At 48.4% G+C, this 12,969-nt stretch overlaps 6 protein-coding genes across 6 annotated transcripts; 4 read left to right on the forward strand and 2 right to left on the reverse strand.

The window, feature by feature from the left end:
* Positions 1-248: 248 nt before the first annotated feature.
* FMAN_11455 (uncharacterized protein) lies at positions 249-1,985 on the forward strand (the record flags this gene model as incomplete). The annotated part of the gene is made up of 5 exons (XM_041834268.1): positions 249-368; positions 419-943; positions 990-1,172; positions 1,204-1,621; positions 1,666-1,985. The coding sequence occupies 5 exons, from the start codon at positions 249-251 to the stop codon at positions 1,983-1,985; spliced, it is 1,566 nt and encodes a 521-aa protein (XP_041684549.1).
* Positions 1,986-2,198: 213 nt separating this feature from the next.
* Positions 2,199-3,057, forward strand: FMAN_11456 (putative ubiquitin fusion protein (ubiquitin / ribosomal protein); the record flags this gene model as incomplete). The annotated part of the gene is made up of 4 exons (XM_041834269.1): positions 2,199-2,212; positions 2,465-2,723; positions 2,808-2,918; positions 2,971-3,057. 4 exons carry the CDS (start codon positions 2,199-2,201, stop codon positions 3,055-3,057), a joined length of 471 nt encoding a protein of 156 aa, XP_041684550.1.
* Positions 3,058-3,764: 707 nt separating this feature from the next.
* Positions 3,765-4,765, forward strand: FMAN_11457 (putative YIP5 Protein that interacts with Rab GTPases involved in vesicle-mediated transport; the record flags this gene model as incomplete). The annotated part of the gene is made up of 3 exons (XM_041834270.1): positions 3,765-3,809; positions 3,911-4,313; positions 4,365-4,765. 3 exons carry the CDS (start codon positions 3,765-3,767, stop codon positions 4,763-4,765), a joined length of 849 nt encoding a protein of 282 aa, XP_041684551.1.
* Positions 4,766-4,990: 225 nt separating this feature from the next.
* On the reverse strand, positions 4,991-5,631 carry FMAN_11458 (uncharacterized protein; the record flags this gene model as incomplete). Its single annotated transcript, XM_041834271.1, has 2 exons — positions 4,991-5,292; positions 5,343-5,631. 2 exons carry the CDS (start codon positions 5,629-5,631, stop codon positions 4,991-4,993), a joined length of 591 nt encoding a protein of 196 aa, XP_041684552.1.
* A 755-nt stretch (positions 5,632-6,386) lies between these two features.
* FMAN_11459 (putative cytochrome P450 (involved in C-22 denaturation of the ergosterol side-chain)) lies at positions 6,387-8,235 on the reverse strand (the record flags this gene model as incomplete). Its single annotated transcript, XM_041834272.1, has 5 exons — positions 6,387-6,425; positions 6,479-6,762; positions 6,826-7,790; positions 7,851-8,001; positions 8,064-8,235. 5 exons carry the CDS (start codon positions 8,233-8,235, stop codon positions 6,387-6,389), a joined length of 1,611 nt encoding a protein of 536 aa, XP_041684553.1.
* A 4,123-nt stretch (positions 8,236-12,358) lies between these two features.
* On the forward strand, positions 12,359-12,739 carry FMAN_11460 (uncharacterized protein; the record flags this gene model as incomplete). Its single annotated transcript, XM_041834273.1, has 4 exons — positions 12,359-12,373; positions 12,429-12,469; positions 12,523-12,591; positions 12,649-12,739. 4 exons carry the CDS (start codon positions 12,359-12,361, stop codon positions 12,737-12,739), a joined length of 216 nt encoding a protein of 71 aa, XP_041684554.1.
* Between the last annotated feature and the right edge of the window lie 230 nt (positions 12,740-12,969).

Below are 12,969 nucleotides of genomic sequence, written 5' to 3' on the forward strand. Positions count from 1 at the left end.
AGGATAAGATAATTAAATCGAAATGATTATACAGCTATAATTGTGTATACAATGCTTATGATTTTGCTCGCTACAAAGTGTACAACATGATCCTACAAATACATATGGGCAAGTACCTACCTACATATATATTTTTTCGCTCTAACCACGTTTTTTTGACCATCGCAAACCCATAACGACGGAGCTTGCAAGCCAGAAGCAAAGACAACGACAAAAGCAAATGCGAAATGCCATAATCAGTGCAAATTATGGATGAGAGGCGAGATCTTCGCAAGTTTCCCCGCGGGGAGAGATGTCCAGAATGTGGTGCTCGAAGATGGTATTTGGAGAATGGTCTGCGCTTCTGCTCCAACGGACATCAGGTTGAGGTGTGTCTTGCATTACACTCTCGAAGACCCTGGGCTGAAAATCATATTAGGGATTCATTCAATTCGACATTGGTGATGATGTCGATGCTGGTCAGCTTGGTAAAAAGACAAAAAAGGACAAGGAGGTCAAGGAAAAAGAGCTGCGCCATCTTACAGGGCAAGCAGGCAAGAATCTGTTTCTGGAATGTCTACAGCTAGTGCTAAGGCAGCAGCTCCTTTGGCTCGTTCAGAGCAAAGGTCATCGAGAAGAACTTGAGACTGTCGTGCGCGATCTGTGGGATCTTCGCATTCGAGGCTCTGGGGCATTCCTGGCTGAGGAGGAAACACAACAAACGGGTGATGGCCTTGCGATATTCAGTTCGCAGCCTACAGACACAGAAAAAGATGACATTCCTAAGAAGCAAGGTGCAAGAGCTCGTAGCTGGAATCTAGAGGACAACCCAGATTGGCCTGTGCCGAGAATGATTGAAACCTTGGCCTTGTGCTACCTCGGATGCTTGTTGCTCAGGATACCTACCACGATTGGGGAGCTTTGCGCCTGGGCCAATTCTAGACGAATGCCTTACAAACGAGCAGTAAGTCAACCTTGAAGAGTTTATCACCTCAGCTAACAGATATCAGTACTACGATCTTCCCGAAGAAATGCAAGATCGACTGCCATCTGCTTATACCAGGGCCCTCAAATTACCCCTGCGCTCTTCTCTCAGAGGCATCGACATGCACAATGCTGTGCTAGATCTCGCTCTCTCATATCATCACAACTATGGAATGATATTCCCAGCCATTAATGATACACCAACGATTGTACACTTTGTCAGGCAGCTCACTTTACCAGGCGAGTGCTCTCAAGACGCCGACCCGTCCTGTATTGACTGTTCTAGTGGAAACGCTCATCGCAGCAAGAAGCATACTATCGGTGATGAAGTTCTCTTTTCAATTACCCATTGAGAAGTCACGGCGATTTCATATAGACTATCCCGAGATCTTGCTCATGTCGGCTATTGTGGTTGCAGCAAAGCTGTGCTTTCCGTTGGGACAGCACACCCCTTTTCTTCGCGCCGCTGGCACAGAGCAGAGTATCAGATTTGATTGGATAACGTGGTTCAAAGGCGCCCAAGAATTAATAGAAGCATCTCAAACACCTGGGAAGGAGCCCAGCTTCAATCAGGTTACCGCTGACCAAGTTACTTCAATGGCCACAGAGGAGCTTGACCAATACTTTGCTCATATTGCGAGCACGATCGACAGGAAGAGTGAGTTCATCCCAGGGCATCAAGACAATACTAATAAATGGAAGATGATTCGGAAATCACCAGATTCTTTCCATCAGAGAAGGCACCTCCTCCAGAGGCTCCTCCAAGAGAAAACACTGAACAAGATAATGACCACAAAATGCGGAAGATCCTTGGTCAAGCAATTACAGTAAGAGGAGAAGAGGGATCAGAACAAGACGGGAAAACTCTAGCAGAACCAAGCTATGAAGCGTTCCGTTCGGTCAAAGACCTTACAGAGACAGCGCAGGCATTGTATAAAGCTGCTGGTAAGTTATCAGGCCTTTTTCATATAGTCTCTCGAGCTGATCGGTGGTCAAGGTCACATATCAGGCCTGTCGCTTGATGACATAGTGCAAGCAGTTTACATGTTGGAGCAGAAGATGATTTCATGGCAATTGAAGAGACGCCGAGAAGAAGAGCAAGGAGAGGAAGAGCAAGAAGAGGAAGTTGTTTGATCATATCAATAACATGGCCGATAATACCATGGATACCTACCTTATTATGACTTACATCTAATACATCAGGTACCGCAAGCTTCCACGTGAACCAGGACATCATGGGCGACGGGAGGTGTTGGATCCACTCCCCCTCGCCTCACAGAAACGGTTCTGGTGGGCGGGAGCCCAGCACGTGATCATCTTCAACCTTAGGGCTTTCCTTCCTTTTTGAACTTGTTCGCCCCACCAATTGCGCGCAGAAGAAGACCGGCTTTCCAATCCTCACATCGTCACGTCACAAAAATCAGTAAAGAGTGAGTATACCCCTAACTATAGCCTCAAACAACCTCAATAGGCGTAAATACTGACTCTCCATGTAGTGCAGATGTAAGCTCGAGCCCACCGATTGCGAAAAATCAACCAAAATCGCCTCTTTCCGTTGTGTACTAACAGAACCGTCCAGTTTCGTGAAGACCCTGACGGGCAAGACCATCACCCTCGAGGTCGAGTCCTCGGACACCATCGACAATGTCAAGTCCAAGATCCAGGACAAGGAGGGAATTCCCCCGGACCAACAGCGACTGATCTTCGCTGGTAAGCAACTCGAGGATGGCCGAACTCTCTCCGACTACAACATCCAGAAGGTGCGTGCTGGGATCCGAAATGCCGTTGCATTCGCAGGAAGATGATTGGGAAATTATGGGAACATCCACTTACGCCTTGTACAGGAGTCTACCCTTCACCTCGTCCTCCGTCTCCGTGGTGGTATCATTGAGCCCTCGCTCAAGGCCCTTGCCTCCAAGTTCAACTGCGACAAGATGATCTGCCGCAAGTGCTACGTATGTCGAACCTGCCGCCCGCAACGCACCGGATTCTAACCAGCATCAACAGGCTCGTCTCCCTCCCCGTGCCACCAACTGCCGCAAGCGCAAGTGTGGACACACCAACCAGCTCCGACCCAAGAAGAAGCTCAAATAAACGATTACTCCATGGATGTGGCGTCTGGGATTTGGCATTTGGGGGTCGATGGCAAGGACAGAGGAGAGCTTCTTTTCTTTTGTTCAAACGAGGCTGGTTGTTTTTACATTAGCATGTGCAGCTCAGGCAATACATTCTAGATGATGCCCATATTGACGATGTGCCGTGCCGCGAGGTGTTCCGGCCAGACCCCTTCAAAAGAAATAAAAGCATTCACGCTTCGAGACAGTTACGGGCAGGGAAATGAGTGACTGTGCTATGATGTTAACAACACAACTTGTAGCTGGCAAAGCTACCGACAATTGATTCTCAAACTACGGCGTATTCCTCTATTAATTCTGTCATGTTGAATGCAACACTTCTCCAATTCACTAAATCTCCCTTGCGATAGCTTGCAGGGTTGTTTCGTCTCCACTGATAATCCCTACCCTGAGCTCGATACATATGATTGAAGCCGACAATTATCAAGCGCCGGTTAATCGTCGGTTCTGAGCTTGGCACGGTGCGCGTGCTCCTATTACGACAACTGCCAAACTGTCCCAATTAGAAGCCGACAGCAACCAGTGGGAGCACCTCAACCTTACTCTCCCTTGTGACTTTGTCACTGCCGTCCATTTTCACCAAATACGTTCATCGACTGCAAACGAGCCGTTCTTTTTATCCTTTCAAAGCTATATATTTAGATAAGATACCTACCCAACTTCACCATGTCTGGTTCCGGTTACGACGCCGTCGTCGATGTTGACGATGAGGTATGCCATGTCCCCTCTAGCTAGCTACCCTCTCAGGCGCAATGCTGCAATCCTCAAGATATTTACACAAGGCTCTTTGACTAAACTAATACGATGCTCAGGGCGACCTCGGACATACCGATCTTCAAGAAGACCTCGAGTTCCATACGTCTAACTTCAATGATACAAACCCCAACACCCGCAAACCTCCCTCCAGCGGCAGCGGTCTTCCTCCACCAGCGACGGCCTCGACCGGCTCCGGCTCATCCAAGCGCTTCCTCTGGAGCATGAACTTTTATGCGCAATTCTTCGATGTCGACACCTCAGCTGTTCTGTCCCGTTGCTGGGCTGCTCTGTTTCCCAGGGCCAACTTCCTCGACGTTCTAGAGGGCAACCCTGATCTGTACGGACCTTTCTGGATCGCCACGACGGTCATTTTGATCCTTTTCCTGGGCGGCACCATTAGCCAGTATATGTCGGATACGGGCAAGGGGCCATTCCTCTATGACTTCAAGCTGCTAAGTGGTATGTCTCATGTGATATTGGCTGGGAGTCACGCACTAAAATGACAAACAGGCGCTGCTGGCCTCATCTACGGCTACACTCTCTTCATTCCTATGGCTCTGTTCCTCGCCCTCCGTTACTTCGGCAGCGAATCTGCCAATCTCCTCGAGTGCTGGGCTCTGTACGGCTACTCCAACCTGATCTGGGTCCCCGTTGCCCTCATTAGCTCATCACCTATCTCCATACTCAACTGGGTCTTTGTCGGTATTGGTTTCGGAATCTCGGTTGCGTTTTTGTTGCGAAACCTTTACCCTGTGCTCAGCGCCACAGATCGCCAGGTCAGCAAGGTGCTGCTGGTCGTTGTGGTGCTGCTACACGCTGGTCTGGCCCTTGCGATCAAGATCCTTTTCTTTGCTCACGGTAGCCCCGTGGCCAGCAAGCCGGACGAGGGTAAAGGTAGCAGCATGTTTTAAGGGGTGGTAGCAAATCGACTAGAACCATGAGATGGAAGTCAGGAATTGAATGACACGTGTAAAGAGAATATGTATTCCTAGGCCACAATTACAGTTAAGGTATAGTCAAAAGGAGTCCCTAAGGAAGCAGATCTTTGGTAATTGTTTGTACAATAAGTTAGAAGGCGCTTTTATTTGACCAACCATTCTGCCAACGAATGTCTGCATTTATCGAGCTCTGTCTGTTCAATATCGTTTCTTAACCTTCTCAACTGGTCCTTGCTGGGCTTCCCAGTCCAGCCAGCTGCCTGCATAATCGCCGATCTTGTCCCAGCCAGCATAATGAGCCAGTTGCGCTGCCGCCCTCGCACGCACTCCTGCTTTGCAATAAAACACAAGCTCCTTGTTCTTTGCCGGTCTCTGGAAGCCGTACATGTCCTCAAAATCCTCGTCAGAGATATGGAAGCTCTGGGCTGCCGATGTGATAGGAATATTGATCGCACCGGGGATCTTGCCCGTCTCGAAAAGCTCGACTGGTTCTCGGACGTCTGTTGCGCTTGTTAACTCGAATTCCCAACATGCCTAGAGGTGAACGTGCCGATGAGGACTACATTGCCCGGGTCAGATTTCTCAATATGGTTCTTTATATCTCCAAAGCTCCATGGCTTGGGGTCCGGTGGGGCATGATCATCTATCGGGTTTGCTTTGGTTTGGGCTTTAGTTTGGGCTTTGGCAGCATAGCTTGCAGTAGACTGAAAGGGCGCAAAAGCTCGGGATGGTAGCGAGGGGCTTGGCGAGCGAGCTGCAATTATCAAGATAGGTCGAGCATGTTGGATAGCAGCGGATACGCGCGAGGCTGATGAGAAGAGAGCGCGACGGGCCGCCATTTTGTATTAGTGTAGAGAGGTACTCCCTAGATAATATCGAGGTGGGAAATGTGAATTGAGGTTCAAGATGGCGAATCGTGGACTATACCGAGCTAAGGCCACTGACTAAGAGGCTGGGACCAGGGTGATGCCCAGACACGATAAAATGAATGCCATGATGTTATCGTAGTAATGAATGAATAGACGTTTCGTAATCACCGGTAATAAAATCAATCGAAAATCAACAAGACGCGGCCTCCATATTCAAGCCTCCAAAGTGATAGCCATCATGAATCCCTCATGCTGACCTAAGTTGGAGCCGACATCAAGTCACTTCACTCAACTCGGTCATCTGATCTGTTTTTGAAATCTTTTGCTATTCGCTGTCCAAATGCCAGTTCCAATCATGGCAATCATCTCTATGACCTTGCGGTCCCAAATGCCCTCAGGCAGCCAACTATATACACCGAGAATAGGTATTAAAACTGTTAACCATCATGATTGTCCTTTCCGTCCACATTGAGCTGTTTTCCCGGCTCTTCAAGCTTCATCTCCAGAGAATTTTCCTGTAGCTAATCATATGCCAACAGTTGATCTCTTATTTTATCTTCATTGGAAGCTTAAGCCATTCACAGCCATCTTCCTCGATCATTCTTTCGGCCTCCCTCATCAGATACACTTGGGCTGCAACCGCACTGCCCTGTGCATCAGGGATGCCGGAATCGTGTCCAATGGTCCGTATTGAATCTAGTGTCGACCAAGTTCCTCCGTACCGTTTACCACTTCCTCTCCTCGAAGGTGAGGGGGCAGTCGTCCTATTTCAAAGTCAGTCGTTATTGCACTGTATTGCCCTGTAGCGAGTACATACCATGGGGAAAATGGTGGCAAAGACCTTGATCTCCTCAGACTTAGGGGTTGCGTGGTGCTTCCAGTCAAGCATGACTGAAGCCTTTCCAATCATGAGAGCCAGGTTCAGCTGAGCGTACACCTGTCCAAGGCAGTAGTGAGGCCCAGTACCAAAAACTAAGTAGTTCTTGGAACCCTTCTCCTCAGCATCACCGCTGTAGTATCGTTCGGGGTCGAAGTGGCTGGGGTTGTCATAGACCTCGGGATCGTGGAGAGCCATGAAAGTGGTGGGGATCAACATTGAGCCTATTGAGGATTCGAGTCAGTGTCACGGCGATCAAAAATGTGATCGGAAACTTCTCAACTTACCCTTGGGAACGGTGTAGTTCTCAGTCAGAGGGAAGGCCTTCTTGGTGACGTAGGGAACCATGATGACAGGAGGGCGCCATCGAAGAAGCTCTCGGACAACAGCGCGAGTGTAAGTAAGAGATTCGAGCTGATCCATGGTGATAGGCGCGTTAGGGTCACCGTTACGGACCTTGATGTTCTCCTCCCGGACACGGTCGAGGACATCGGGTCGTTGGGCGGTAACCTGGAAGAGCCAAGTAGCGGCGCTGCTGGTGGCATCCTGAGAAGCGAAGAGGAAGGTGAAGATGGTCTGAGAGATTTCGTAATCGTTGAACATGCGGAGAAGAGGAGTGGGCTTCTCGACGGTGTGTCCCTCGCCTTTCTCCTCAGCCTCACGCCAGCGCTCAGACTGGATCATTGACAGAACCCAGGCGTCCATGATGCAGGTGACTTCACCACCAGCGGCCATGCGAACCTTGCTCTTGGCGGCACACTTGGAGAACTCGGCCAGAACCATATCAGCGGCCTTCTTGCCATACCAAGACTTTGTATAAGGAAGGATAACGGGGAGGTTGACAAGCTCGAGTGCAGCAGTGATAAGATAGTAATCCTCGGCGATCTTGGTGACAGCCTCGTCAGAGATGTAATGGCCAACAAAGGTACGACAAGAGACAGCGCACATAACCTCACGGAATTCGTGCATGAAAGGGACAGGCTTGCCGCCGGCATCCTTAGTCATCTTGAGGAAATGCTTGAAGTAAGTGTTATAAGCCTCCTCCTGGCCAGGCAGATAGCTCTCCAGGGCCTTGCGGGTGAAGAGACCGTTAAGACCCTTGCGGAAATCAACGTGGGCCTTTCCGTCGAGGAACACCCAGTTGTCGTGCCCCAGAAGCTTGGGAGCAACGTCGACAACAGTGGGCTTGACATAGGCGGGTGAGTTAAAGACCTTGCGAGCCATGTCACGAGTGGAAGCAATAACGACGAACCTAGCATTTCAATGTCAATATAGCCGTTCCGTCATGTTGAATCGCTCGTTCAGTACTTACTTATGGAAGATAGAAACACAGCTCAGGGGACCGCTGCTCCACTTGGCATGATAACCGTCAAATCGAGGATCCATGGAGTCAAGGAATGGGCCGATGAAGGGAAGCTTCATGGCCGGGCCCTCAATAGGGCCTTTCCTAATGATATAGGCAACTATTTAGGAGCTCTGGTTAGCAATGCGCCTTGGGTTACCCGGTAACGGAACAATAACATACTCTGATCATAGGCAACACAAAGAGCGATGAAAGTGAATACCCAAGTCCAGACGCCGGCGTTAGACACGGCTTCGATAACATATTCGACCTGAGGAGGAAGAGCCACATTGGCGTATTTGGTGCCGGCCAGAACAGACGAGAAGCCACTGGAGGTAGCGTTGACGGCCTCCATTTTGTTGAGGGCGGTGATATGCGACGGTAAGGAATCAAATCAGTCCAGTCGTTTGGATGAACCGCGCCGCAAGTCGAGTTGGAGCTCGCAACCAAGCGAGATTATTATGTGGTTGTTGAGTTTCTCGCAACCAGTGATACTCCTTGGGACTGAGAAGTAGTATGCGGATGAAGGAGAGGAAAGGGATAGAGACGGGATGGAGGGGAGAGGATAGGAGGAAGTAGAGTAGGAGAAGTGGAGGTTGTGTTTCTTTCCAGATGCAGGAGGTACCTTAGCAAGGTTAGTAATTGTCCAGTCTTCCCGTCTGCGCCGTTGGCTGTCCAAGGTGCAGGCGCCTCCCGTCAACAAAGTCCGTTCAGTCAGTCAATGAGATCAGTGCTTGGCTTGTCATTTACAGGGAACGGGCAGAGAGTGAAAAATAAAAAGAGGGCCCTGGGGTCTCAAGGTCAAGGTACGAGCACTACAAGGGCAAGGGACAGGGTGTGAACGATTAACGGGAGCGAATTCGCCAAGGGCGGAGATTTAAAGAGATGAATGTGATGAAAGATACACTGCTGGACCATCTCTGTATTGAACAAGCCAATGGCTGGCAGGAATGTTGTTGATTACTTTCTGATTACCATAAACTACTTTTTGTTCCTATTGCAAGCTTTTTTGTGGCCTTGTGTCCCAAATAGATGTTGTTGGCCAGGGCGTGAGGAGAGACAGATTAGATGCGAGGTGGAGTTGCAGCGTGGTTGACTTGTTGGTGGGGGTCGGCTGAGTGCCACACTTCTATAGATACGCCCGCCCAATTAACACATGGAACCTTCCTCAAAAGACTTCAATAACGACCGTTTTCTTCGATTGCCAGGAGGATAAATCTGTGTGTACGCTCAATAAAGACGCATAACTGGTAATTCATTTATTGGGCCTTTCCAGATCTACATATCAAGATAAAGGGGTGTAAAAGGAAGATTGCATGTTTCCATGACAATTTCCTATCCTTTTTTTTTTCACTGGGTCTTCATATCAAATTCCTTTTTACCTGGTGCTAATTTCCATGCTCCAACTCGACATCTTTCACCGAAAAGCTTCCTACTTTAGTTTAGTCTCCGAACTTCGAAGCCCCGACGATCCCGTAAAGGGTCTAATGTGGGCCTGTCGCATTTGCTTCTGGAACTGGAACTGGAAAGCAGACCACTTGCATTTCGTAGTATTCGTGTAGGTATCATCATTCACCCGGAGTGACAACTTGACATGATTTCTTACTACATACGTACAACCTTTAGTGTCTCGTTCTATCTGTACCAGCGCCACGCTGCTTGGTCTTGCAATAGACATAGACTCGTGACCTCTGGATCACCACTTACACCAACCATAATAACACTAGGCCAACTACCATAATGTCTTGCTTGTTCGCTTGTCTTTTAAGCTCCACCAGCCTTGATCGTAATCGTATGTACGCAATAGACAGCCCTAGCATTAATAACGTTTACCGCCTTCGCCTTGTTCCGCGTCTTCCGTCGTAGATCTAAGCGGGCCCTAGCCTGATATTCGGGATAGCACTGCGGATATTCATCGTATGTTTCCTCTTCAGCCTCATTGTATACTTATTACATCATTGAACTTTGGGCCATAGAGCTGCTTGTTCGTTTGGCACAGCTATTGGCGAGTTTGTCGGGGAAATCCGATTTGCAATGGTCATCATGCGACTCGTCGTGTATGTTAAACGTGAGTCTGCTACTACCTTCGACAGGGGCATCAAGTAAATCATACCTCGAAACTTTTGTCTGAGTTTCCGTCTGCTCAGAAGTTCGCATGTATCTCGTAGTTGGTGGCGGTCGTAGCTGCTCTCCATTGCTATGGGTTTGAGGCTGAACACTGCGACTTCTGTTCTCCCGAACTCCCACGTTATTATCAGCATATCCCGGGACCTCTTGCTACGTCCGGGGAATATCTTAACGTCAATCGCGCTTGAATCTTACCCAGTAAGTCTATCTGCCATGCGGGTAGGGTACAAAGCCAATGCCTGTCAATTCGCGTGGAAATCGTAAATTGGTTATTGGATACATAACCACCATCACATACATACCAGTATGGTATGGATTAAGTAACAGGTGTGATGACCGTTAACAACAAGCAACATACTCCTTACTGTCAGATTTATACAGCCTTGGGGTCTACATACTCACACTCCCCACCCACTCTGATACATCATTACCTTATTGGCTCAGCTAATTCACAAGTTCAGGGACAGAACCAATCAATGGGCGCTGACAAAGTCTCATCTCCAGGGTCCACCCTTAGCTCGATCGTCAGAGTTCCACACCGACGAACGGTTCGCTATTGACACAGAGTACGACGTATTCGTTTACCTGGAAATAATCGGGTTTACGCTCGTGTCGTGTCACGCTGTTCCTTCGCAGATTGACGGCCCATGGTTTGAAAGCTCGCGATGGCTTTCTATTGCCTTAAGTACTAGCAGCAGACAAGAGTTGTTCTCGAAGAATGGCATATGGAACTTATCTGGGTGATTTAGTCAGGATTCTGCTTGTAGGGGGTGCTTCAGCAAGACACATTTCCAGTGTGAATTTCGTTTTCAAATACGAATATGGCAATCATTAATATGTAGGTGGTCGGATCCTGTCAACCACTTAGACTCTGACCATAAGTAAAGCTCTACAGTGTCGTTTATGCATACGGAGTATGGCGTCCTTGCTTAACGCCAGGCCCATTTTATTTCACCTCAAATCACTACACCCGAATACGAATGCGACCCGGGCCGCAGTGAAGTCACTGTATCGGACTGTAACGCTCGAGCACGGTAACAATCTGCTCCCTTCCCCAGCCCAGCGTGAACAGAGTTAATTTGCCCATAAATAAATGTTTTCCTTAGGCTACTACTGATCAAGTCATGCATACCTAGTGCTTAGCAATGTATATTGCCCACGTGACTACCCTTCCATCGTGGCAACTCAAGAAGCGAAGAATCTCGCTAGACCTGCAGACAGATAAGCTTATCAAGGGCTTATTTTGGTTAAGTGTTGCCTTCCTTATCCATCATCGACGTCACTTGCTTGAGAAGAATTTCTGACAAACGGGTTTCCGCTAGAGGTGGGGGATCGTCAGGATCATGAGGGGCATTCCATACCGCCTACCCTATACTCCGACTTCGGTTTTATGATGTCTTATTGTTCCTGCTTTCAACAAACATTCATGCAGTTTAGATCCAAGCTTTCAGGGTTTTTAGTCTTCGAGTTTATAGTAACATTTTTTGGTTTGCTTGTTTCCACACCCCTAGGTTTAGACTAGGTCTGTTGGAAACTGAACGTTGTCCCTCTCTTATCAAGCATCCATCATCAAGTGTAAGCACATCCCTTAACGAATACAACTCTGTATCGGTGGACCCCAGCGCAGGTATTTATGCTATGGTGTATTTTGGCGGGAGCTCACGATCGGTCTCAATACCGTATTCTGCGACCCTTGGCTCTATGACGCTTTTTGGAGAGGATTGGAAGGACCCCTATTGATGTTCGTGTAAATATTTAAGTTACCTACCTATTCATGGATGCAATGCACAACATTCTCATCAGTGCCACGTTTCACGCCTCCACTGTTCGGCCACCTAACACTCTACAAAGGTTACTCGAGATTATTGTCAAAAGAAACAGTGCTGTAATCTCGAATAAAATCATCTGCAGTGCTTTATCTTCCCCAAACACGTCATAGCAGTCAGATATTTGCCGGCGTCACACAAGCCCCCTTGGATTGCGTCATGCCTGTGATGAGTGAGATCTGTATCTAGGTACCCTATAACAGTCGAGAACCGTCATACAGCAGTCTCTCCACCACGAGAGATACCGGAATGGGCAGCTGGAAAGGAGGGTGATTCATTGGTATCCAACAAGCTGCAAGCTGCGAGAGTGGATTCTGTCGCACTTAAACCACGTAGTCCCGCGTGTGCCTGCTTTCGAAACGTTGTAAAGCAGGGCACTCTGCGTTGTAAAGGATGGGTCGTGGTCACGCTTCAGCCCGACTAATAGCGAGTATAAGTGGCAGCATCCGCAGCCATGTGAACTTAGAAGCTTCATACACAACCATCCTCAAGAGACAACACTTCCATCACTCAACCCAGCTCACCATGCCTTCCTACATCGTATGCATCACCTTCACCTTATCCTATTTCGTCATCAACTGACAATCTCTCATAGGTTACCTGCCAGGACGACGCGTCCGACGATCAGGTCAAGTCGTACGTGCCAGCTCGAAAAAAACATTCATTCATGTGAAATTAACCGTTGAAAGTGCCAAGCAGCACGCCATTGACCAGGGCGGCAAGATCACACACGAGTACAGTCTCATCAAAGGCTTCGCGTAAGTGAACCTCGTGGACACGGAGAATTCTAGGGTGATAGCTGACAAAGATCATAGTGTTGAGTACGATGACGACAAGATCCAAACGCTTGAGAACCACGAGCACATCAAGGCAGTCGAGCCCGATGGTGAGATGAAGACCCAGTGATTGAATGGGATACAGGTGATGCTTTCGGAGAGGCCATCGATATCCATAAATAGATTATCACAAGCTCTACTGCATCGGCGTCAGGGAATATAATCATTAAACTGTCTTCTATCGAAAAGTTATGCATCAGCCGTGGTTTCTTGAGACACACCAAGCCTAGCATTTGAATACAGAGCCATCTTTTAGTAGTAAGATGACCATCATCATGGCAACATTGGATCCAGGGTCTG

Source organism: Fusarium mangiferae (assembly GCF_900044065.1).
Source record: "Fusarium mangiferae strain MRC7560 genome assembly, contig: FMAN_scaffold008, whole genome shotgun sequence".
In the NCBI taxonomy this organism is placed as follows: Eukaryota; Fungi; Ascomycota; class Sordariomycetes; order Hypocreales; family Nectriaceae; genus Fusarium; species Fusarium mangiferae.